Here is a 19,140-nt window from a genome sequence, read left to right as displayed (position 1 = left end):
GGATCTAACCTGTGGCTAATGTGCAGCACAAAGATTTTTTTTAAGATTTATTTATTTCTATGGAAAAGGCAGATTCACAGAGAGGAGAGACAGAAAGAGATTCTATCTGCTGATCTACTCCCCAACTGGCTCCAAGGACTGGAACTAAGCTGATCTGAAGCCAGGAGTTTTTTCTGGGTATTCCTTATTGGTGCAGGGTCCCAAGGCCTCGGGTCGTCCTCTACTGCTGCTTCCCTAAGCCACAAGTAGGAAGCTGGATGGGAAGTGGAGCGTTCAGGATATGAACCAGTGCCCATATGGGATCCACTGGGCTACCATGCTGGGTACGCTCTCTGTAGGATTGTCTATTTATATTTGCGCATAGAATCTGTTCCTATTTTCCTTTCACAATCAGCTAATCTGAAAACCAACAAACAAACAAACAAACAAACAAAAAAAGCCAGCAAAAACTTCCCCCAAAACAAAACTTCACTGATGGCATGTGTCTCCTGAAGTGTTTCTGCACAAAATGATGTGATCTGATATTTAGGATTTACTTTAAACTTTTCCAGCACAAAAAGTAAAAAGGTGAGGATGAGGGTCAAAGCAGATTGGCTAAGCAAGGTACTAAGAAGACCGTTAGATGAGGTCACCAATGCTGACAGCCCGTAGAGACTGCACTTGCCTCCCAGCCCCTAAAACCTGACTGTGCACCTTTTTTTTTTTTTTTTCTGAGTAGAGTCTCTAGGACCAACTGGAAAATGTCGATCACACAGTGCATACACAGAGAGAACTCGGTGGCCAAACGCCCGAGGTAAGTCAGCTTGTATTGAGTCAGCGTTACTTTGTTTGAGAAGGAAGTGTCTGAGTGGCTATGTTTCTGCTCTCACCATGGTGACTTCCACATGCATCAAATCTCTGGAAGTTCATGGTGAGTTACTAAGTGCTGAAATGATGTTACCATGAAGGACACCTGACCATTCTGAGGGATTGCTGCTTCTGCTGTCACCGATACTGCAGAACATCAATTGTTTACCCATTTCACCGTTTCCAGATGTCCTGTCCAGTGATGGTCCTGTCCAGTGTAGCATCCCCCCTGTCCTACCTCCACAACGATTTCATTTCTTCCAGCGGAAGCTGCACCCATTCAGCAGTGGCTCCTGTGACAGAGGTTCACTGTATGTGTCCTACCCAGGCCAAGGTGTTTTGGGAATGACAGTTACATAGCAAGCAGTAGAATCAAGCAAGTTCCCGTTATATGACTGGGCCTTATTCAAAAATCAAAGGCTTGAGCAACAAAAAATATTGGCTTTCTCCCAAGTAAAAAATGCTCCAAATCAGGGCCAGTGCCATGGTGTAGTAGGCTAAGTCTCTGCTTGCAGCGCTGGCACTCCATATGGGTACTGGATCATAATCTGACACATCCCACTCTGCTTGTGGCCTGAGAAAGCAGCAGAGAACGGAACAAGTTCCTGGGCCCTCTGCCCATGTGGGAAATGTGAAGGAAGCTCCTGAGTCCCAGCTTCAGGTTAGCTCATCTCCAGCCATTGTGGCCATTTAAGGAGTGAATCAGCGAATGGAAGATTTTCTCTCTCCTTCTGGCTATGTAAAATCTACCTTCCAAATAAAAATAAATAAATCTTTAAGAGAAATGATCTGGACTTTCTGGGAGACAGAACACAAACAGACTCATGGGAACATTGAGCAACTTTTCCACTAAAAAAAACAAAAATTCTCTGAACTATCAGCTCTCCCAGGTCCCCTAACACCACTCCCTAATCCTTCCTCTTCCTTCTGGAAGCTCCCATTCTAGTTTCTGCTAGTACCCGAGATAGCTCGTATATGTGGAAGCAACATTTATCCTTTTGTGTCTGAATTATTGTACTTGGCATAATGTCTTCAAGGATCATTCATACATGCAGTGTGTCAGAATTTCCTTCCTTTGGAAAAACCGCACACTATCCCCATTGGGTATCCCCGGGTTTATTTGCCTGTTGGTGGAATTTTTATGGTTTTCTGATCTTTTTAAAAGAATTATTTATTTATTTGTTTGAAAATCAGAGTTAGAGAAAAAGCATAGTTGGACACATACACACATTGTTGATTTGCTGGGTTACTCCTCAAGTGGCCGCAATGGCTGGGGCTGGAGCTGGCTCAAGCAAGGAACCAGGAACGTCTTCCAAGTCTCCTATCGAGGCCACAGGGGCCCAGGAACTTGGGTCATCTTCCACTGCATTCCCAGGTGTGTCAGCAGTGAGCCGGATTAGCGCTGGAGCAGCTGGGACGCTCACATGGGATGTTCGTGCTGCAGATGCTATGCCATAGTACTATCCTTTTAATTTTTAAAAAAGATTTATTTATTTTTATTGCAAAGTCAGATATGCAGAGAGGAGGAGAGCCAGAAAGGAAGATCTTCCATGTGATGGCTCACTCTCCAAGCTGCCACAACGGCTGGAGCTGAGCCAACCTGAAGCCAGGAGCCAGGAGCTTCTTCCAGGTCTCCCACATGGATGCAGGGTCCCAAGGCTTTAGGATGTCCTCAACTGCTTTCCCAGGCCACAAGCAGGGAGCAGAGTGGTAAATGGGGCTGCTGGGATTAGAACCGTTGTCCATATGGGATCCCCGTGCGTTCAAGGCGAGAACTTTAGCTGCTAGGCTAACGTGCTGGGCCCGAAAGTAGCCTTTTAAGACTGGAAGCAAAGGATCCAACACATGCACGGCCCTCAGAAACTTTGAATCAAGACATGATGTGGTTGTTTCACATTGCTTCTCAGGTACCCTGGTCATGTGTTATACGGCGTAAAACCTAATGCAATCTGTGTAAGCTGAATCTTTCTGTTGCATGTAAGTTCTTAACTTTAATCCTGTTAACTGACTCAGTGCCTCTGAGGCTGCCACTTGATACCTGTGCTGTGATCTCAGCTCACAGACACTGCCTCGTGGAGTCCCAGAGACCCAAGAGGGAGCTAGTTCTGTTTGCCAGCTTCTCTGTCTTTCAAGCCATGGTTGTGATCCAAGGCACCGTGCAGCTCTTTATGGCTTGATGTTGCTCCTTAGCACAAATAGTCTTGACCTCTGTTTCAATGAGAGATCTAGAAAAAAAGGGCAACCTAGTGGCCTACTAACTTACAAAAGTCAAAAGGAGAATTGTCAAACAAGCAATTCTCTGACTACACCAGTAACAGTTGTATAACAACTCCCTGAAGCACAGGTGGAAAAAAAAGAGAAGAAAGCAAGCCTTGTACATGCACCCTCCATCAGTTCCACTCCAAATCCTTAACAACCTGGGTGCAAGCTAATGATTCACCAAGCCTAATGGGACCACACAAGACGGAATAGGACTGTAGTGACAGCCCTCTGTGGGCCCCAGTTCCCTGCCCTCCTGTGTGTGACCAACAGGTGCCTTCTTCAGACTTCTCGCCTCACTGGACTTTGCACTCCATCATTCCCACATGGAGGCTTACTTGGGAACCGGATTCAAGAGTTGAAATTGCCACAAGGCATCATCAGCTTCATGAAGATAAAAATAAAGATTATATTTTCCCGGGGATTAATCTGGTAGGAAAATAGGAAATCTAGGAAAGAAAAACAACAAGGCCATTAACAGAACCCAATGTTGTTCAAACCTGTTGGGATGCTGGAGGGCAGAACGACGATGCAGTCATGGGGCAGGAAAGCGCAATGGGGGTGAGGGCACAAGCCGTGCTGACTGATGAACCTGTTCCTGCAGGTAAAGGCTGGCATGGTTGGCATGGTTGGCAGAGGAGACAGCCAGGTTAGCAGGGGCAAATATTCAGGAACTGGAATATGAGGATAGTTAAAATGGAGACTGGAGAAGAATTAACATGAAAACACACCTGAAATGATATAAATGCATAAATGATATTAACTGTGCAGCATATTGTTAGGCAAGAACGTTGATAAAACCGAATGGAAATTAAAATATTCTTAGTTAACACATAGGATGTCTGTTATCGAGACTATCAGGTGCATTCACTACATTCTACCTTATTGGATCTTTATCAGCCAATGACTATGGTAAGACTATCATTTTTACTCCCCCCACCCCCATCTATGTAGAGTGAAATTGAAGCAGCACAAAGATACAGCAACTTGCTGAATAACTTGCTGACGATCACACGGCAGTGACCACAGTGACAAAGCAGGCATTGAATCCCAGGCATCCCTCCTGGGGGCTTAGTCATGATGCTGCACTCTGATAAGCCCCAGGAAGGGACAGGTGTGTGGTGCTCGTCCTGCACATGACACACAGTGCTCTGGAACAGAGGCATTCCTGTCAAGGTCCCTTTGACCTGGAATGTCATTCTGCTCCCAGAGCCGCTCAGACGGATAGCACGTTCCTGGTTTATGAATGGATGCGTTACGTCCTGGGGGAGCGAAGGCAAGAACTAAAGTCCTATTGGAAAACAAACAAACAAACAAAAAACCACCTCTCATTCTGTCAAAAATCTTAGAGAAATTTGGAAAACATACGTCCACCTAGCCCTGACTGCTTTACTTTTTAAAAAAAGGAATGTTGGTGCTTTTTGAAATAGATTTTAAGTAAATAGTATCATTTCAGGGCAGTCTCTTACGTCTGCTTTCCTCAGCCAAGAAGGAATGTCTGCACTTACCAGTCTCATATCATGTTGTTATTCTGGGTGAGGGCCTTAGAGCCGCCCAACGGACTCAACAATCAGTGTTATTAGCCATTCTGAGTTAGATAGGATCTGAAAGGTGGTTTCATTCCAATCTTAGGGGATAGATACTCACAGAACAATGAAAACTAACATTTGATTTTCTCACAATTTACACTGTGCTAAACCAAAAACTGCCTACTTCAGTATAAATCAATTTTGCAATATAGATTTGTTCCTATAGATACAGTTGTAAGTATTTTGTGTTCTTTCCCTGTGTGGTTATTGTCAATTGTGATTTCAAATCTATGTTCCTAAGTGACAAAATTCATTTTTTCCCTTCACAGAAAGAAGGGAGAGACAGAAGCAACCGAGAGAGAGAGAGAGAGAGAAAGAAACAGGTGGACAAAAGAAGAAAGAAAAAGCCTCTCCATTTTGGAAGCCAGTTTAAACTCTGACTCGGAGGTTTCAACGGGAAATTAGGTCAGGTGGAGGACACCATCATTGACAACACTTGGGAATTTTAATTTTCCAGCCTGATTACTCCTACCCCAATGCTTAGGAATAAATGGCCCAGAACCAGCGGAGTTGATTATCAACATAGTGAAGGAGGTTTCCAGGTGCGAGCCTGGGCCGTGCTACTCACACAGGGAGAGGGCCAGAGGAGATTAGTGGGCTGGCTTTCATTCTCCTCCAGTCACTCTGGAAAGTGGCAGTGAAGAATCAAGAAATGACTGATTTTTTTCCATGAAGGAGAGAGAACGTATCTGGTCACCAGCCATCAGCCTTTGACCTCGCTCAAAGCCAACTTGGTCATCACTGACTAGAAAAAGACTTAATTCAGAGAACAAATGTATCCTTTCTGATGAACTTCCTTTTGGGAGTGGTAGGGGAAAGAAAATGAAATAGAAAGGATTAACAGCTGGAAGGGAAACAGGAGGTTAAAAAAAAGAAGCAAAGATGCAGAATATAAAAATAGAAATAGATGCAAAAAGAGCAGAGAAAGTAACAGGTAGAGAGAGTTAGAGGAGATGGAGAGAGAAGAGGAAGAAGAGGGATGAGGAGGAAGAAAAACCGATGTATTGTTGAGAGTTTCTCTCTTTGGTGATTCCAGGTGAGAAGCCGCAGATGGCACACGGTGTGACGAGGAGGCAGTGGATGCGCAGTGCGTGACGCTTGGAGGAGCGGAAGTCCAGCCCCATGGGAGTCGGAGCCCAGCTCCTGGCGGCCTCTGCCCTGCTGTCCTTTGTCCAGGTAAGTTGTGAAAAGGCAGGGAGAAGGAAGGCATTTTCTTTCCAAGCAGATGCGCCAACTCATGAAGAATGCAGGGGGAAATGCGGATAGGGACCCAGGGGCAGGTACACAGAGCGCCCAGGAGGCAGTGGGGAAACGGAGAACCAAGTCGTCCTAGGACCCTGGAGTCATGCAGGTGTATGTGGGTCTAGTGGCAGTGCCAGTAAGAAGTGGGGCAAGGGTATGGTGGCCAGCGAGACAAGTTGTGACACTGTAGAAGAAGACTTGGGTGCATATTCCTCTCTCTGAGACTCTTACTACCCATCTTGCAGAGCCCCAAGTAAATGATAAACACTGCAGAATCCCCCCCTCCCCGATGGAGTTTCTCATGGTAGCCCTAGTACATAAATGTTACAAAAAGAGGGATCCCTTCAAGACTCTTTGGACCCTCTGCTTTTCCCACCTATGAATAAGTCATCCATTAGAGAAGGGGATCTTTAGATAGAGGGACTTGTGACAGTGGTGAAGGCAGCCTCTCTAAAACCATGAAACCCAGCAAGGAGAGCGCATGAAGGAATCCGACGGTATCCCACTCCTGTTCAGGTCCTGGCACGGAGTGGTGGGATGTCTACTCTGCTTCCTGTACACTGCTTCACCTGTTCACCTGCATACCGTCTCTCCTTTCCCTGTATTTTCTTTTTATTTCCTCCCCGCCACTTCTCTCCCCTCATGCCTGCCATCCCCCCTTATCTCCTCTTCTTTGAAACAAGCTTAAAAAGTGGTATCTACTGGATTCTTTCCCTTTCTCTTACCTTTAGTGAAGAAAATGAGGCAAAATCCCGAGATTGGGTTGGAAAAAAACAAAGGTTGATAGCCAGGGGGTTCTGAAATGCTATCTGCTCTTAAGCTGTTCGCAGATCATCTCATCTGGTATGTGCTCGCTGTGTATGTCCTAGTGCCTTCCATACATTCTCAACTGGCACAAATTCCTACAGCCTCTTAAGGATGTCTATGGCTAGAAGGTCTCCCCAAGAGGCCACTGAACTTATCTGGACAATAAGACGCTGAACTTTATGCTAGGCATGTGTTTGCAAGCAATGAATCTCAACTGAACTTGAACTATGGTTATGCAACAAGGTGGAGGAATCCACCATGGGGGGAGGGGTATGGGAGGGGTGGGGGGGATCCCCAGCGCCTATAAAACTGTACTACATAATACAATGTAAGGAACAATAAAAAAAAAAAAAAAAAAAAGGATGTCTATGGCTGCGCAGTTACCAACTCCTTCCTGTTACTGGAAGACACACACGCCTGCTAGAACCAGAGCTTGTCTCGAGAGGTCTTGGAAGGAGAAAGACTGAAGCAAGGTGGAAGAGCTGGAGGTTTCTACATGAGGCCTGGAAGGGATCAATCAGTAATATCCAGGAATGGTCACAGCAAGCAATTGCGGTGGAATCTGATCTGAATTCTGTCTACGTCTAAATATTTGGTCATATAATTTAAAACCACGCGCCTTTGTTTCTCAGCTTTGCAGAAAAAGGCAAACTATGCCCCTTTACAGGATTGTGGAAATGGAATGTTGTGAAATAGTGAATGTCCTTAGCAACCTGATTGATATCTGGTTGCCATTCAATAATTAACATCTCCCCCCATTTTTTATTTGAGAGCTAGTGGCATGCTGAGGGGGATAAAAAGACCAGTGGAGTAGAACTCAATTTGTACCTGGGCAGGAATCAGGAGGATGGTAACTTCCTTAGGGGCAGAGCAGAAAAATTCTAAGATAAAAAAAGTGACATAAATGTCTGCCTGTCACTTACAAATGTGGTGACACTTATCCACCACCAAAATAACAGATTCAAGGGCGGTGGATGGGAACTGCTATGACACCACTTTGGGCACCTGCATCCCACATTCAAGTGCCTTGTTTAACTACTGGCTCTACTCTCAGGTCCAGCTTTCTGCCAGTGCCCACCCTGGGGGGTAGCAGGTGGGGCTCAGTTAGCTCAATTCCTGCCACCCGTGTGGGAAACCTAGCTTGAGACCCCGGCTCCTGGCTTCAGCCTGGCCCAGCTCCAGGTGTTGTGGGCATTTTGAAGGGAGTGAACCAGCAGCTGGCAGGTTTCTGTTTGGCTGGCTCTGTCTTTCTGTCTTTCCAAAGTCTCCACAAATTTAGGGCTTGCTCTTCTGGGTAGTCCCATCTCAACTCCAGCAGTTGGGAACAAATGAGAGGCGTCTGGACTAGATCTGCGGCCACGTGCTCCTCTTGCCCATTCAGTCTGGGTGGGGAAGGTGGGCGGTAACATGCTCAGTCCAACAGACAAGACAATTTCCCTGTCTGAAACTGTTTCCTTCTTGCAGCTGCCTGGGGCAAGATGTGAGGAGAACTGTGTCAGCGCTGAGCCGTGAGTAGCTGAGTTGGAGCTGGGAGGATGGCGGGATGGGCGAACACACTGACACTCCAAACAAGGTCAAGATGTCACTTGATTCTGTGACTTCCCCTTCTTTCTACATAAATGGGCATCCATCTACTAATGTCACGGACAAGGACTCAAAAATAACATTGTGACAGTATTTTTTTCCCCCTCAAAGCCAGTCTCACCAAAGCAAGCAGAGTCCCAGCGGATTACTGAAGACTGTCTCACCCCTGCTTCTCAGTGACTCACTGGGACAGACTAGACTCAATATGCCATCACCGGCATATCTATGCACTGGTGTCCAACACAGCATTACCACTTCAAGGCTCTAAAGCGCTTCCACGCTTTGGGGTCATGTTCATACTGATCACAGATCTCACTTAGCTATTAGAGCTGTCTTTTCATCTAAGCCTGCTGCAAGTGGGGCTCATGCAGACAAAAGATACGGGGGTCTGAAAGAATTTTATTTCGCTTAGAGGAAATTATTATTAGTGTTAACATGTAGGGCCTGTTTGAAAACAAGACTTGTTCCCAGCTGAAGGAAAGCATGTATTTACCATGGGAAGAGTTTTGCAACATCCAGATCTGTTAAAGCCGGGGGAGGTGGTAATGACCTTAGCATTTATCTTGTGTAGATCAGGTCCTGTGGTTTGCACTCATGGCCTGGTGGACATCTGATACCATAGAAGTGTTCTGTCTTACAGCAGCTGTATCTACTACTGTAGGACTAGAGGGGTGATAAACAAAGGAGAAATGTGACCCCCCAAATTAAGAAACATCATTGGTTAGTGAAAAACACAGACTCAATTTTTCACAAATGCACGACCAAAAAGAAGATAAGGAAATATATTTCAATAGGTTGGTGTGTCAGAAGTATTATTAAATGTCCCAGTACAGCAATCTACACACCTCCATCTTTTGCTTTCCCCCCACCCCTAATCTTATCCCCCCACCCTTTTTAGGAAACCCCTGTTTTTTTCATCTTCATAGAGAACCTTTACAGTTTCTACAGTTCATGCCAATGAGTTGGCATTTGTTGTGATAAGGTTGGCTTCTGCTTTTTTCTCCTTCCTGTTTGGCCTCAGCGGCTCTCCTAGTGCTTCCGCCCGTGGACGTGAACATTTTGGCCTTTTTTAAAACGGTGCATGTGTTGCAACAGTTTATGAAACAGAAATTACAGACTTGCTTACATTACTTCCATGCTTTTAACCGACACTTTCTCCATGTTTACATATGACCTCAGATGCAAACTTTAACATCTGTTTTCAAGTTCCGTCGTTGCCAATTTGCATCCCACATTCCTGCTTGTTAACGTTCATCCTCTCCACAGCGGTCATCAATGTATGCGTCCCTATTAACACTCATCGGGATCACTGTTTTAATCTGCACCATGATGATTTTCAGATCGGGTCACACAATGCCACCTGCATACAGCACTAAATGTGATTTAAAGCATTCAGTTTCATTAGAGATTCAGCTAGTTATACTGAGGCTTAAGTAACAGGACCCATGATTCTTTTATAATAAAAAGGAACCATATTATCTTGTGTCTGGTTTCTCTGATGCTGGAGCACCACATTTTTAATCTAAAAGATTTGTTCTTTCTTTGTAGTTGCCTGACCACAGACTGGGTCCACCTCTGGTACATATGGTAAGCTTCATTTGTAATACCCAGAAGGAGTTTTTAAAAAATTTATCCAGGGGTGTTAATTATTTTTAAACATTTAAATATATTGCCTAACAGGAAGAAATATGTATCAGATATCTGCCTACTTAGTAACTCGGCATGGAAAGTTTATTTCATCAAGAACCTATGTAATGGGTTTGTTTGGTGCAAAAAAAAAAAAAAAATGTTGAAATGCATGCATACTAGAAGTCTTCAAGAAGTTCCTGGGGATATATCCTGGGGAAGTTATGTGTGGATTTCAAATTTTTTGCACCAAAATAATTAGATTAAAAAAATTTTTTTAACTTAACTAGATTTTTCCATGAATGTTCTGAAATTCCCTGGCAACTAGTGGGATGTGAAAAGCCTTCTTTCCGGATCGCCTTAAGTGCCTTGTTTGTTCTGACTTAATCTTGCTGAGAAAATAACAAGATACGTGTGTAGAGAAAAAGCATTAGAATTAAAAGCTTATAATGATTCCATAAAGCATTCAAACAAGAGGCAAAATGCAGGAGCAGGCTTCAGCCTGTTAAAGACCCTGATCCGGATGGTAACCATCTTCCATCACAGTGCGCTGTGCCGGGCCTGGCTCCGACTCCATCTTCCTGCCCACGCAGATCCTGGGAGGCAGCAGGAAGGCTCCAAGCTGACAGGTCCCTGCCACTCGGCTGGGGGTGAGGGGGACTTGGATCAAGCTCTTAGTTCCTGACTTTGATCCTGGCCCACCGCCCTGGTCACTGCAGGCAGTTCGGGGTGTGAAACTGCTGAGAGGAAAGAGGGGGAGGTGGGTGTCCCAGGACACAGTTACTGAAGGCTCATGGCGGATGCTCCCGGCGCTCTTGCAGGCTGCTGGTGGTGATCGGCCTGCTGCTGCTCCTGTGTGGCCTGATGACAGTGTGCATGCGTTGCTGCTGTCCCGGCCGCCAGCAAAGCGGGGAAGACAGGGGCCCGCCGCCCTTCGAGGTGACCGTGATCTCTTTCGACCACGACAGCACGCTGCAGAGCACGGTCACGTGTGAGTACCTCCCCCGATGACGTGGAAACGGGAGTGGCTAGGAGGGGACAAGCACAGAACTGCTGCTTGAATAGTAGCAGAGTTTCTAGAACTCAGGGCAGCTTAAGTTTCCAGATCTGCCTCATAAATACATACACATGCTTACAATGAGGACGCAAAAGGTGCGAAGGGAGTCTCTGACGTGTGATGATGTCATGCGTGTGAGAGCGCCATGCCTTCTTTCCCCCACAGCCCTGCAGTCCGTGCTTGGTCCTGCAGCTCGGAGAATCCTGGCCGTGGCTCACACCCACTGCCCCCTGGGCCAGCAGCCCTCCTCCGCCGACGTGCTCCCGGGCTATGAAGAAGCCCTGCACATGAGTCGCTTCACCGTGGCCAGGTGTGGGCAGAAAGCACCCGACCTGCCCGCGGTGCCAGAGGAGCAGCAGCTGCCTGGCGTGCGGGAGGGGTGCCCCCAGATGGGACACACCCCGAACTGATGGGCACTCAGACTTCCTCAGTGAGGGAGGCACCCCGGAGTCTGTGGGGATCCCCAGAAAATCGGGACGCGTTGGTTGCCTACCAACAGAAGAACTGGAGTGGCCTCTAAACAATGTTCCAAGGAAAAGGTGGATTCCAAGTCTGAGTCTTCATTCCCAGCCATGTGGGAACATGTTCTGACATGGACTGCTCGGCTAGGGAACTCCCGGGCCGTCTCCAGTGTTCAGAATTTGTAATTCACTGCAAACCCATGGCAATGATCCCGAAACCAGAGTTCCTTCAACACATTCCCTGACCCAGACAACGCCGCAATTTCCTCTTCTCTCTGCCAGCTGATGGAGCGGAATGAACTTGAGGCAAAGGAAGATGGCGCGAGCCTGGCCATTTAATGCACTGAACTTACATATCATTTCCTCCCGAGAGAACAGCCGGTTTTAATCTGGATGACAATGTCCTATGGATCGCCCTGTAATGGCCACTTGGATATCTAGAACTGAGATGTGAGTGGCTGGTGTGGAAAAACAGGACGCAGCAGAGTACTGGAATTTCTTTCATTTTGGTCTTACCCACTAGCAATAAGAAACAAACACATAGACACATGTATAGCATACACACGGGATGCTGTCACTATTCTAATTTGTCAAGTCCTCTGCCTTGAAAACACAGGTGTACAGACACACATGTGCATGGAGTCACTCCCTCACTTTTATTATTTTATTTTATTTTGCTAAAGGAATCCATGGCTCGGCTTATTGCTTCTGCTTCCCTAGCCAGCTGCAGCGACACGCACCAGTCTCTAGGTGCTTACTGCCACCTAGTGGAACCATGGTGGAAAACACATTCTCGCTTCTGGGCATGGCTGCTTTTAGCTTTGTAGCTTTTGGCGTTCTTAGACGCTGTCGAGATCTTTCTCATAAAACCATTCCGTCACCTGTTGCTAAGCTAGCCAGTTGGCCATGTAATACGCTGTTGAAAAATTGAGTATAGTAAGAAGAGAGCTGAGATCCTTGGGCAAGCACAGGATTTCTGTGAAGGTCAAAGACGCTGAATGTAAGCGATGTGATTTGTAAAGTACGGTGCCCTTGCGTGTGTCATTCTTGGGGTTGTCATCCAGCCTTCACCTGCCTGCTGTGGCTCCTTGGAGAGCTCGGGCCTCTGCCAGCCAGCTCCACTGTTGCTAATCACACCTCATGTGTCTTTCTCAGTGAGTTATTTGTTGAAGAGAAGCAGCTAAAGGCGTAAGTGACCCTTCGGAATCTCTTCTACGGGGGGAGATGAAGAAGACGGGGAACCAGTGGCTTGTGAAGCAGTCAGCTCTTGTGTTCAGAGAGGCCATTCAGAGGTTGGCTGCTTCACACAGCACCTCGTTAAATATCATGTCCTCAGTGGGGTTAACCTGCTGGTTACCTGGTTTCAGACTGAGCCACTGATCAAGTTGCCTCTGGAAATGATAGAAAGACATGAAATGTTGAGAGTCTCCAAGATGACCTTGTCTTAACACTGCCCAAAGAGTCATGTCATCACACATTCTGCAAAAATATTTTAGGCTCAGGCCCGGTGTGGTAGCCTCGTCGTTAAAGTCCTCACCTTGCACACGCCGGGATCCCATATGGGCTGCGGTTCTAGTCCTGGCAGGCCTGCTTCCAATCCAGCTCTCTGTCTGTGGCCTGGGAAAGCAGTTGAGGACCCCCCCCCCCCGCCCCCTGTTTTATACACAGCTCATTCCAAATTACTCTGCACCCAAGAGAAGAAGCCAGCAATACATAAATAATAAAGTTGGCAAGTGGTTAGGAAGTACCACTTCTGCGTGGTTATTCTGCAGCTCCTTCCCCTTATTGCTAAGCAAGGAGGGCGAATGAGCAGGGCACCTCCTCGCCCGCTCGCCTGCCAGCAGTTCATCTCTGCTCTCATCTGCCACTGCTCGCACTGGGTTTCCTGTGGGGGTTGATGCAGAGAAAGCGCCTTCTCTGCCTGCTGCAGTTGTTGTGTAATTGGTTTGGGCGTCCCCCGAAGGTCATGTCTGGGTCTGAGTTCCCAAGTCTGACGTTAATAGTTAATGAAACAACCTTCCTGTTGTTGGAAGGTGCGCCAACCTTTGGGAAATACGTAGACTGGATCTGGTTGCTGGGGTATGGCCTCTGTGAGTGCATCTTGGTGGCTTTTAGTGGGAGACGCACGGCCTCTGCCTTGGAGGAGATGTTCCCAATCTCTTTGCTTCCTAGCTCCCTAGGGTGATCTGTCCCTTGCCATCTTCCTACTGCTTTCCACTGTCATCAGATGCCAGACCAATGGAGTCACAGAATCTTGGACTTCAAGACCAAAATAATCTTTCTTAAGTAGCCCTTCTCAGGTATTTGCTACAGTGATAAAATGCTGACTGATACACTTGTCCAAACAGAAATTCCTGCAAAGCATCAGGGTTGTGTTTAGTGTGACATCAGTACCTGGTGTGGCAGGAAGGGATCTCCATAGCAGGAGGGAGACCTGAAGGATGGGCCCTCCTCAATTCAACAAGGATACGAGAAACACCCCTTTTGGGGGGAAGCTGGGTCAGAGAGAACATCGGGCCCTCGTGCCTTGTTCTGTCATTGAGTCAGAGACAAATAGAACTGAGCAGACCTCCTTCCCGTGGTCTGCTTCCGGCTCAGGTCTAACTGACGAACTGCAGCCAAGTTCTTGCCAAGGTGGCCTTACAGGTGGGAGTGGGTACCTAGGGCAATGCCCACCCAGCCTAGTTAAGTCACCATCCCTATGCTAACACTGTCTCTCGCTGACAATAGGTTTCACTTTCTAGGAAATGCCCTTAACTTTCTTCTAATAATATAGTCTTTTCCCCACTCCCAGGCTTAAAAAAAAAAAATAGATTTGAAAGGTAGAGTCACAGAGAGAGAAGGGGAGAGAGTGAGAGAGCAAGCGAGAGAGAGACCTTCTATTTACTGATTCAATCCTCAAGCGCCTGCAACATCAGGAACTGGGTCAGATTCAAGTCAGAGCCAATCACTCCATTTGCATCTGCTGTGTAGGTGACAGGCACCCAGGTATATGGACCATCTTCTGCTGGTTTCCCTGGACGGTGAGCAGGAAGGAAGCCAGCTGGGTGGGAAACAGTTGTTGGACTAGAACCACCGTGAGATGTGGGATGCAGGCATCTCACGAGGTGGCTTAAGCACAGTGCCTGCCTCTCCACGTTGTTTTCTCATGGGCTGTTTTGCACTAGTGCCTTGCTTCAAATCCCCAATGATCCTGGATTCCTTGCTTTCTGTTCATATATTAAAATGGAAAAGCTGAACGGAATCAAACATCCCATCCCATTCCAAAGGGATTTCATTAGCGTCCTCTGAATGGGTTATTCAGAGAAACTGCAGACCTTTGCACACACTACAATGACCTCGAAAAACGGATGACTTAGTCACGAGGACAGAGCCTTTGCCACAGAGGCCCGGGTGACCCTTTGTCCTTTGCCTGTGGCCTGCGAGGTTAGCGGGAGAAGGCAGCCGTCAGTGAAGAAGTGGACTGTTGCCAGATGCCCAGTCGGCTGATTTCTTCATCTCAGAGTCTCGGGCTTGAAAAGTGTGAAAAATAACCTGTTGTTTATAAGCCATGTAGCCTATGGTCCTTTATTATGACAATCTGGAGAGACTACTCCAAATTTCACCTCCACAGAAGGAGCATGCTTTTGTAGCTCATATGGGATCCATTTTAAGACAAAAAACAAACACACAAACAAACAAAAATACCAAAAGCACCCACCCACCCACCCACCCAACCAACCAACAAACAAACAAAAAACCTCCCTCAAATTTGTTTTGTGTAGGCCACCTGGCAAAGCCATGTGGCTCCAGGACGGGTATCCACAAGTAGGGGAGCTGTGAGGGAAGAGCAGTTACCTCCGATACCATCACATCCCCAAGCGGTGAGGCATAAGGGGCGTCACACTGCCCAGTGAAGAACGGGGTCCCTGTAAGTACTGTGACACCGATACACAACACGTGTGGACTCTGGCTGATGGTTGAAAAGCTGAGGTTTATTAGTGGCATCAAGAAGGTCATATAGGATAAGGGAGGAGTTATTGAGCTTATCAACAAAAACCCACCAACTGTTTCTATGCTCTTGTCTGGGATTCTTCTGTTTTGTATATTCCACCAAGTGTTCTCACACAGCTGTTCTCATACAAATGATGTCCAATCAGTTATACAAAAGGTACCCATTCAGTTGTTCTCACACAAATGTTATCCAATCGATTGTAATCCTGTTTGCTTGCTGACCTTCTGGGGTCACAATGTCCTTCTACAACAGAGAAAGATTTTCTGTCCACTAGTTCACTCCTCTGGTGGCTGCCATTAGCTGGAGCTGAGCTGAGCTGAAGTTAGCAACCAGGAGTTTCTTCTGGGTCTCCCACATGGGTGCAAGGTCCCAAGGCCTTGGGCCATCCTAGACTGCTTTCCCAGGCCACAAGCAGGTGGCTAGAAGGGAAGTGGAGCAGCCATGACATGAACTGATGCCCATATGGGATCCCAGTGCATGCAAAGTGAAGATTTAGCCATTAGGCTATGCTGCTGGGCCTGGTAGCTACTCTGTCGAAGCTCTGTAATTCACTTAAATGATCTCCCCTGACTCCACTTGAGACTGAGACGATACTGGCTACCAAGTGTTACCTGTTGGAGAAGCAAATGATCTCCTGGTGATTTAGTGCTGTTATTCCCTCAATGCAGGGAGTGGAGCTGAGGAAGGCTGTTTAGGAGACTGGGGACTGGTATTTAATGCCTGCAGTCAGGGCACTGTTTGCAGGGTTGGCTTCAGAAGTTTGGCTGGACTTTACCATGCAAAGAGACCTGTGGTAGGACCACTGAGAAAAGGGAGGTAGCCCAGGAGCTCCCGTTATGACAAGTGCCAGTGCTGCAGCCTACAAACAAAAGTCCACCCACAGGCACATCCACCTAAGCCGAGTGAGACCTCAAGGGAGAATTGCCACACGAGCCGCACACCTCGGAGGCATGAACAACACTTGTAGATGGTATCACTGTTTCAAGCCACTATTTTGAGGCAGTGTGTTATGCAGCTAATCAGAACTGTAAGAACAAATAAAAAGCAACAAGGACTACATAAATGGCGGGTGAGATGGAGCAAAGTGGGCACATTCAAGTGATTAAGAACAAAGATCCATTCATTCACATACAACCCTAGGGCAAGAAATATTCTTGACCTCAGAGTCGACCAGTTTCGCCCTCTTGGTATCTGGTATTTGTTTTTAGATGTCAGCTTGCACAAACATTCACACGAGATAAAGAATTCTGAATCTCAAGGGTGGCAAGAGAACCTAGCAAACAGTTGCTAATCTCTGAATCTCTAGCTGTGTTTCCTCTCCTCTCTCAGAGGGTAACAACTGGAGGCAGGTCTCCATCCCGGCCATTCCAATGTGGGATGGAGGCGTCCCAAGTGGTGGTTTCACCTGCTGTGCCCAAACTCGAGCCCCGAAGGAGAGTTTTTAAAGTGGCATTTTGTCTGGTTAAGAAAGGAAGCTTGAAACGTTTTCGTTATGTTGGATGTGTTCATTTATAAATTAGCTTCTGTAATAACACTGTAAATGTTGCACCCAAGAATCAAGGCAAGGAACACTGGAAACGGACAGATTGTACATTCCAAGATAAAGCATTGGCCTTTACAACAGCCTGTGGCAGAAAGATTAATCAAAACTTCATCCCCAAACTAGCTTTTTACATATTACATAAATTGCCTTTGTGCTTAGGTATTTTTAAAATAAAGGTTAAAATCAGCATTTTAACTATGATTGCTTCCAACAACAGTCTTAGCATTTTAATTCCCACCATAATTACCTTTTGCAACTGGGTATGAAAAGATTTATCTCCATTGGAATCAAAGCTAAAATGGTAAACTAATTGGAACTTGAAAATAAGGGCTGCCAATTATAAGTATGCAATGTGATAGAAATAATACATGGCTTTTTCATATATTAAAAAAAGAATTAGGGCCACCATTGGGGCTCAGCCGAATCACGGTGGAGTGACAGACTGAGTCCTGGCTGTTCTGCTTTCCATGTAGCCTCCCTGTTTCCAGGCCTTGGAAAGGGTCACCTGGACAGGGTTCCAGCTCCAGGCTTTTGCTTGGCCCAGATGCTCCTGGGATGGCCATCTGGGAAGTCAACCAGGAGGTTCTCCACAACGACCCCTTTTCCCATCCTGTCACTTTGCCTTTCAAGCAAATAAATACATCTTATTTGTGTGTGTGTGTGTTGCAGACAGAGAAGTTTATTTGCGAAGGGACCAGGTGAGCAGGGAAGGGAGAGGGAAGGGGCAGCACCTCTGGAGAGAAAGCCGGGAGGTGGGTGCCTCTCGAAAAGGGAGGGAGACACCCATAAATACATCTTTTTTAAGATTTTTTTTTTTTTGCCATGATACAGTTTTGTAGGCATAGGGTTTTTTTCCCCTTCCCCTCCAACTCCTCCCCATTCCCCTATCCCCCTATTATTCCCCAAGTGATTACAAGCAGTAAGTAGTAAAGTCCTTTAGTAATAGTTACGCCCTAGGTTTGGCAAGAGTTGGGATAGCTAATATCATACTGGGCGGGTATATTTACTTATTTCATAAAGGAAGTCCTTAATGTATCTCAAAACACAACAATGGGGAAATGTCACGGGGGGGGGGGGGAGAATTGATAACAAGGAACAAGAAATTCATTTTCTCGTTTGTCACGGTTTCTTTGTGTGGGTTTGGTTTTTGAAGCAGACGCTGATAACCCAGCAAAAGGCTGCAGGTGGGCAGGGATTGTCCTGGTCTAACATTTCTCAGAACTCACAAGATTTATACAAGGAAAGGGAACTCTCCTCCTCCCTTCCCTTCCTGGCAAATCCTGCAGCGCCTGCCCTCCCTGCAGATGCCCGGGCCGGCTGGCAGCAGCAGTGACTGGACAAGTCTGGGTTCTTAAGCGAAGGAACGCCCCGAGGGCACCTGCCCCATCACTCAGAGCCTGAAGCACCCGAGGCCGTGCTTTCTGGGGGCGACATGCTGGACCGATTCCATCCCCATAGAGCTAGTTTTTCAGATACATCTTTGCAGAATTAAACAAAACCAAACACATTTAGAACCCCATTGAGTCGAGTCGATGGCCTCAGCCGCTTGCTCAGGTCCAGCGTCCGGGTTCTTAGGACCACCCTGGGGCTCTCAGGGCCCTAGGAAGGCCCGAGTCACGCTGAGCCACCAGGGACGTCCGCCAACGAGGGCGAAGCCGGGGCTCCATGAGCGGACGCGGCCAGCCGAGAGCCCGGAGAGGCCAGGCCTGGGCATCGAGCCCGCAGAGGGCGGAACGCGACCTCGGGACACCTCCGTGGTGGCCAGCCGGGTCCCGGGGGTGACTCGGGCCGCGTCCCGGACCAACCTCGCACCAGCGTAACCCGGCGGGACTTGGGCCCTGTGTGTTTGTTTTGGACTGAACCAAGAAACACTAAGGAGAGGGGGGGATATCATCTTTAGAATATTTTCCTTTCGGCTTCAGAACCACCTTTACGATCAAGCGGCAGTAAAATATGAAGCTAAAATCTGTGTTGCTTGTAGTGAGATTTCGTCTGGACAAGATGAGGCGCGATAAAGAGAAGTACATAGCAGTCAATTTTCTGTGCCCCCCCGTCCCGAGAGAGTCGGGCGCGCCGGGGGCGGGGCCGCGGACGTCACAATCCCTGCGCACGCACGCCGGGGTGTTTGTGTG

At 47.2% G+C, this 19,140-nt stretch overlaps 1 protein-coding gene across 1 annotated transcript; it reads left to right on the top strand.

Annotated features, from left to right (window-relative positions):
- The first annotated feature begins 5,816 nt into the window (after window positions 1–5,816).
- On the top strand, window positions 5,817–11,420 carry TMEM52B (transmembrane protein 52B). Its single transcript, XM_040978962.1, has 5 exons — window positions 5,817–5,870; window positions 8,208–8,251; window positions 9,876–9,914; window positions 10,775–10,944; window positions 11,176–11,420. The coding sequence occupies exons 1-5, from the start codon at window positions 5,817–5,819 to the stop codon at window positions 11,418–11,420; spliced, it is 552 nt and encodes a 183-aa protein (XP_040834896.1).
- The last annotated feature ends 7,720 nt before the right edge of the window (window positions 11,421–19,140 follow it).

This window comes from Ochotona curzoniae, unplaced genomic scaffold (assembly GCF_017591425.1).
Source record: "Ochotona curzoniae isolate NIBS_2020 unplaced genomic scaffold, NIBS_Ocur_1.0 contig_2927, whole genome shotgun sequence".
NCBI lineage: Eukaryota > Metazoa > Chordata > Mammalia > Lagomorpha > Ochotonidae > Ochotona > Ochotona curzoniae.
Note: the sequence above shows the minus strand (reverse complement) of the source record. Positions and strands in the feature narration are given on the sequence as shown.

What these genes read in the sequence shown, in the direction of transcription:
- TMEM52B (XM_040978962.1), top strand. Translation starts at nt 5,817, where the DNA reads ATGGGAGTCGGAGCCCAGCTCCTGGCGGCCTCTGCCCTGCTGTCCTTT. An exon ending in CCCTGCTGTCCTTTGTCCAG is followed by an intron (nt 5,871 to 8,207) that starts GTAAGTTGTGAA and finishes TCCTTCTTGCAG; the next exon opens with CTGCCTGGGGCAAGATGTGA. An exon ending in GCTGCAGAGCACGGTCACGT is followed by an intron (nt 10,945 to 11,175) that starts GTGAGTACCTCC and finishes TTTCCCCCACAG; the next exon opens with CCCTGCAGTCCGTGCTTGGT.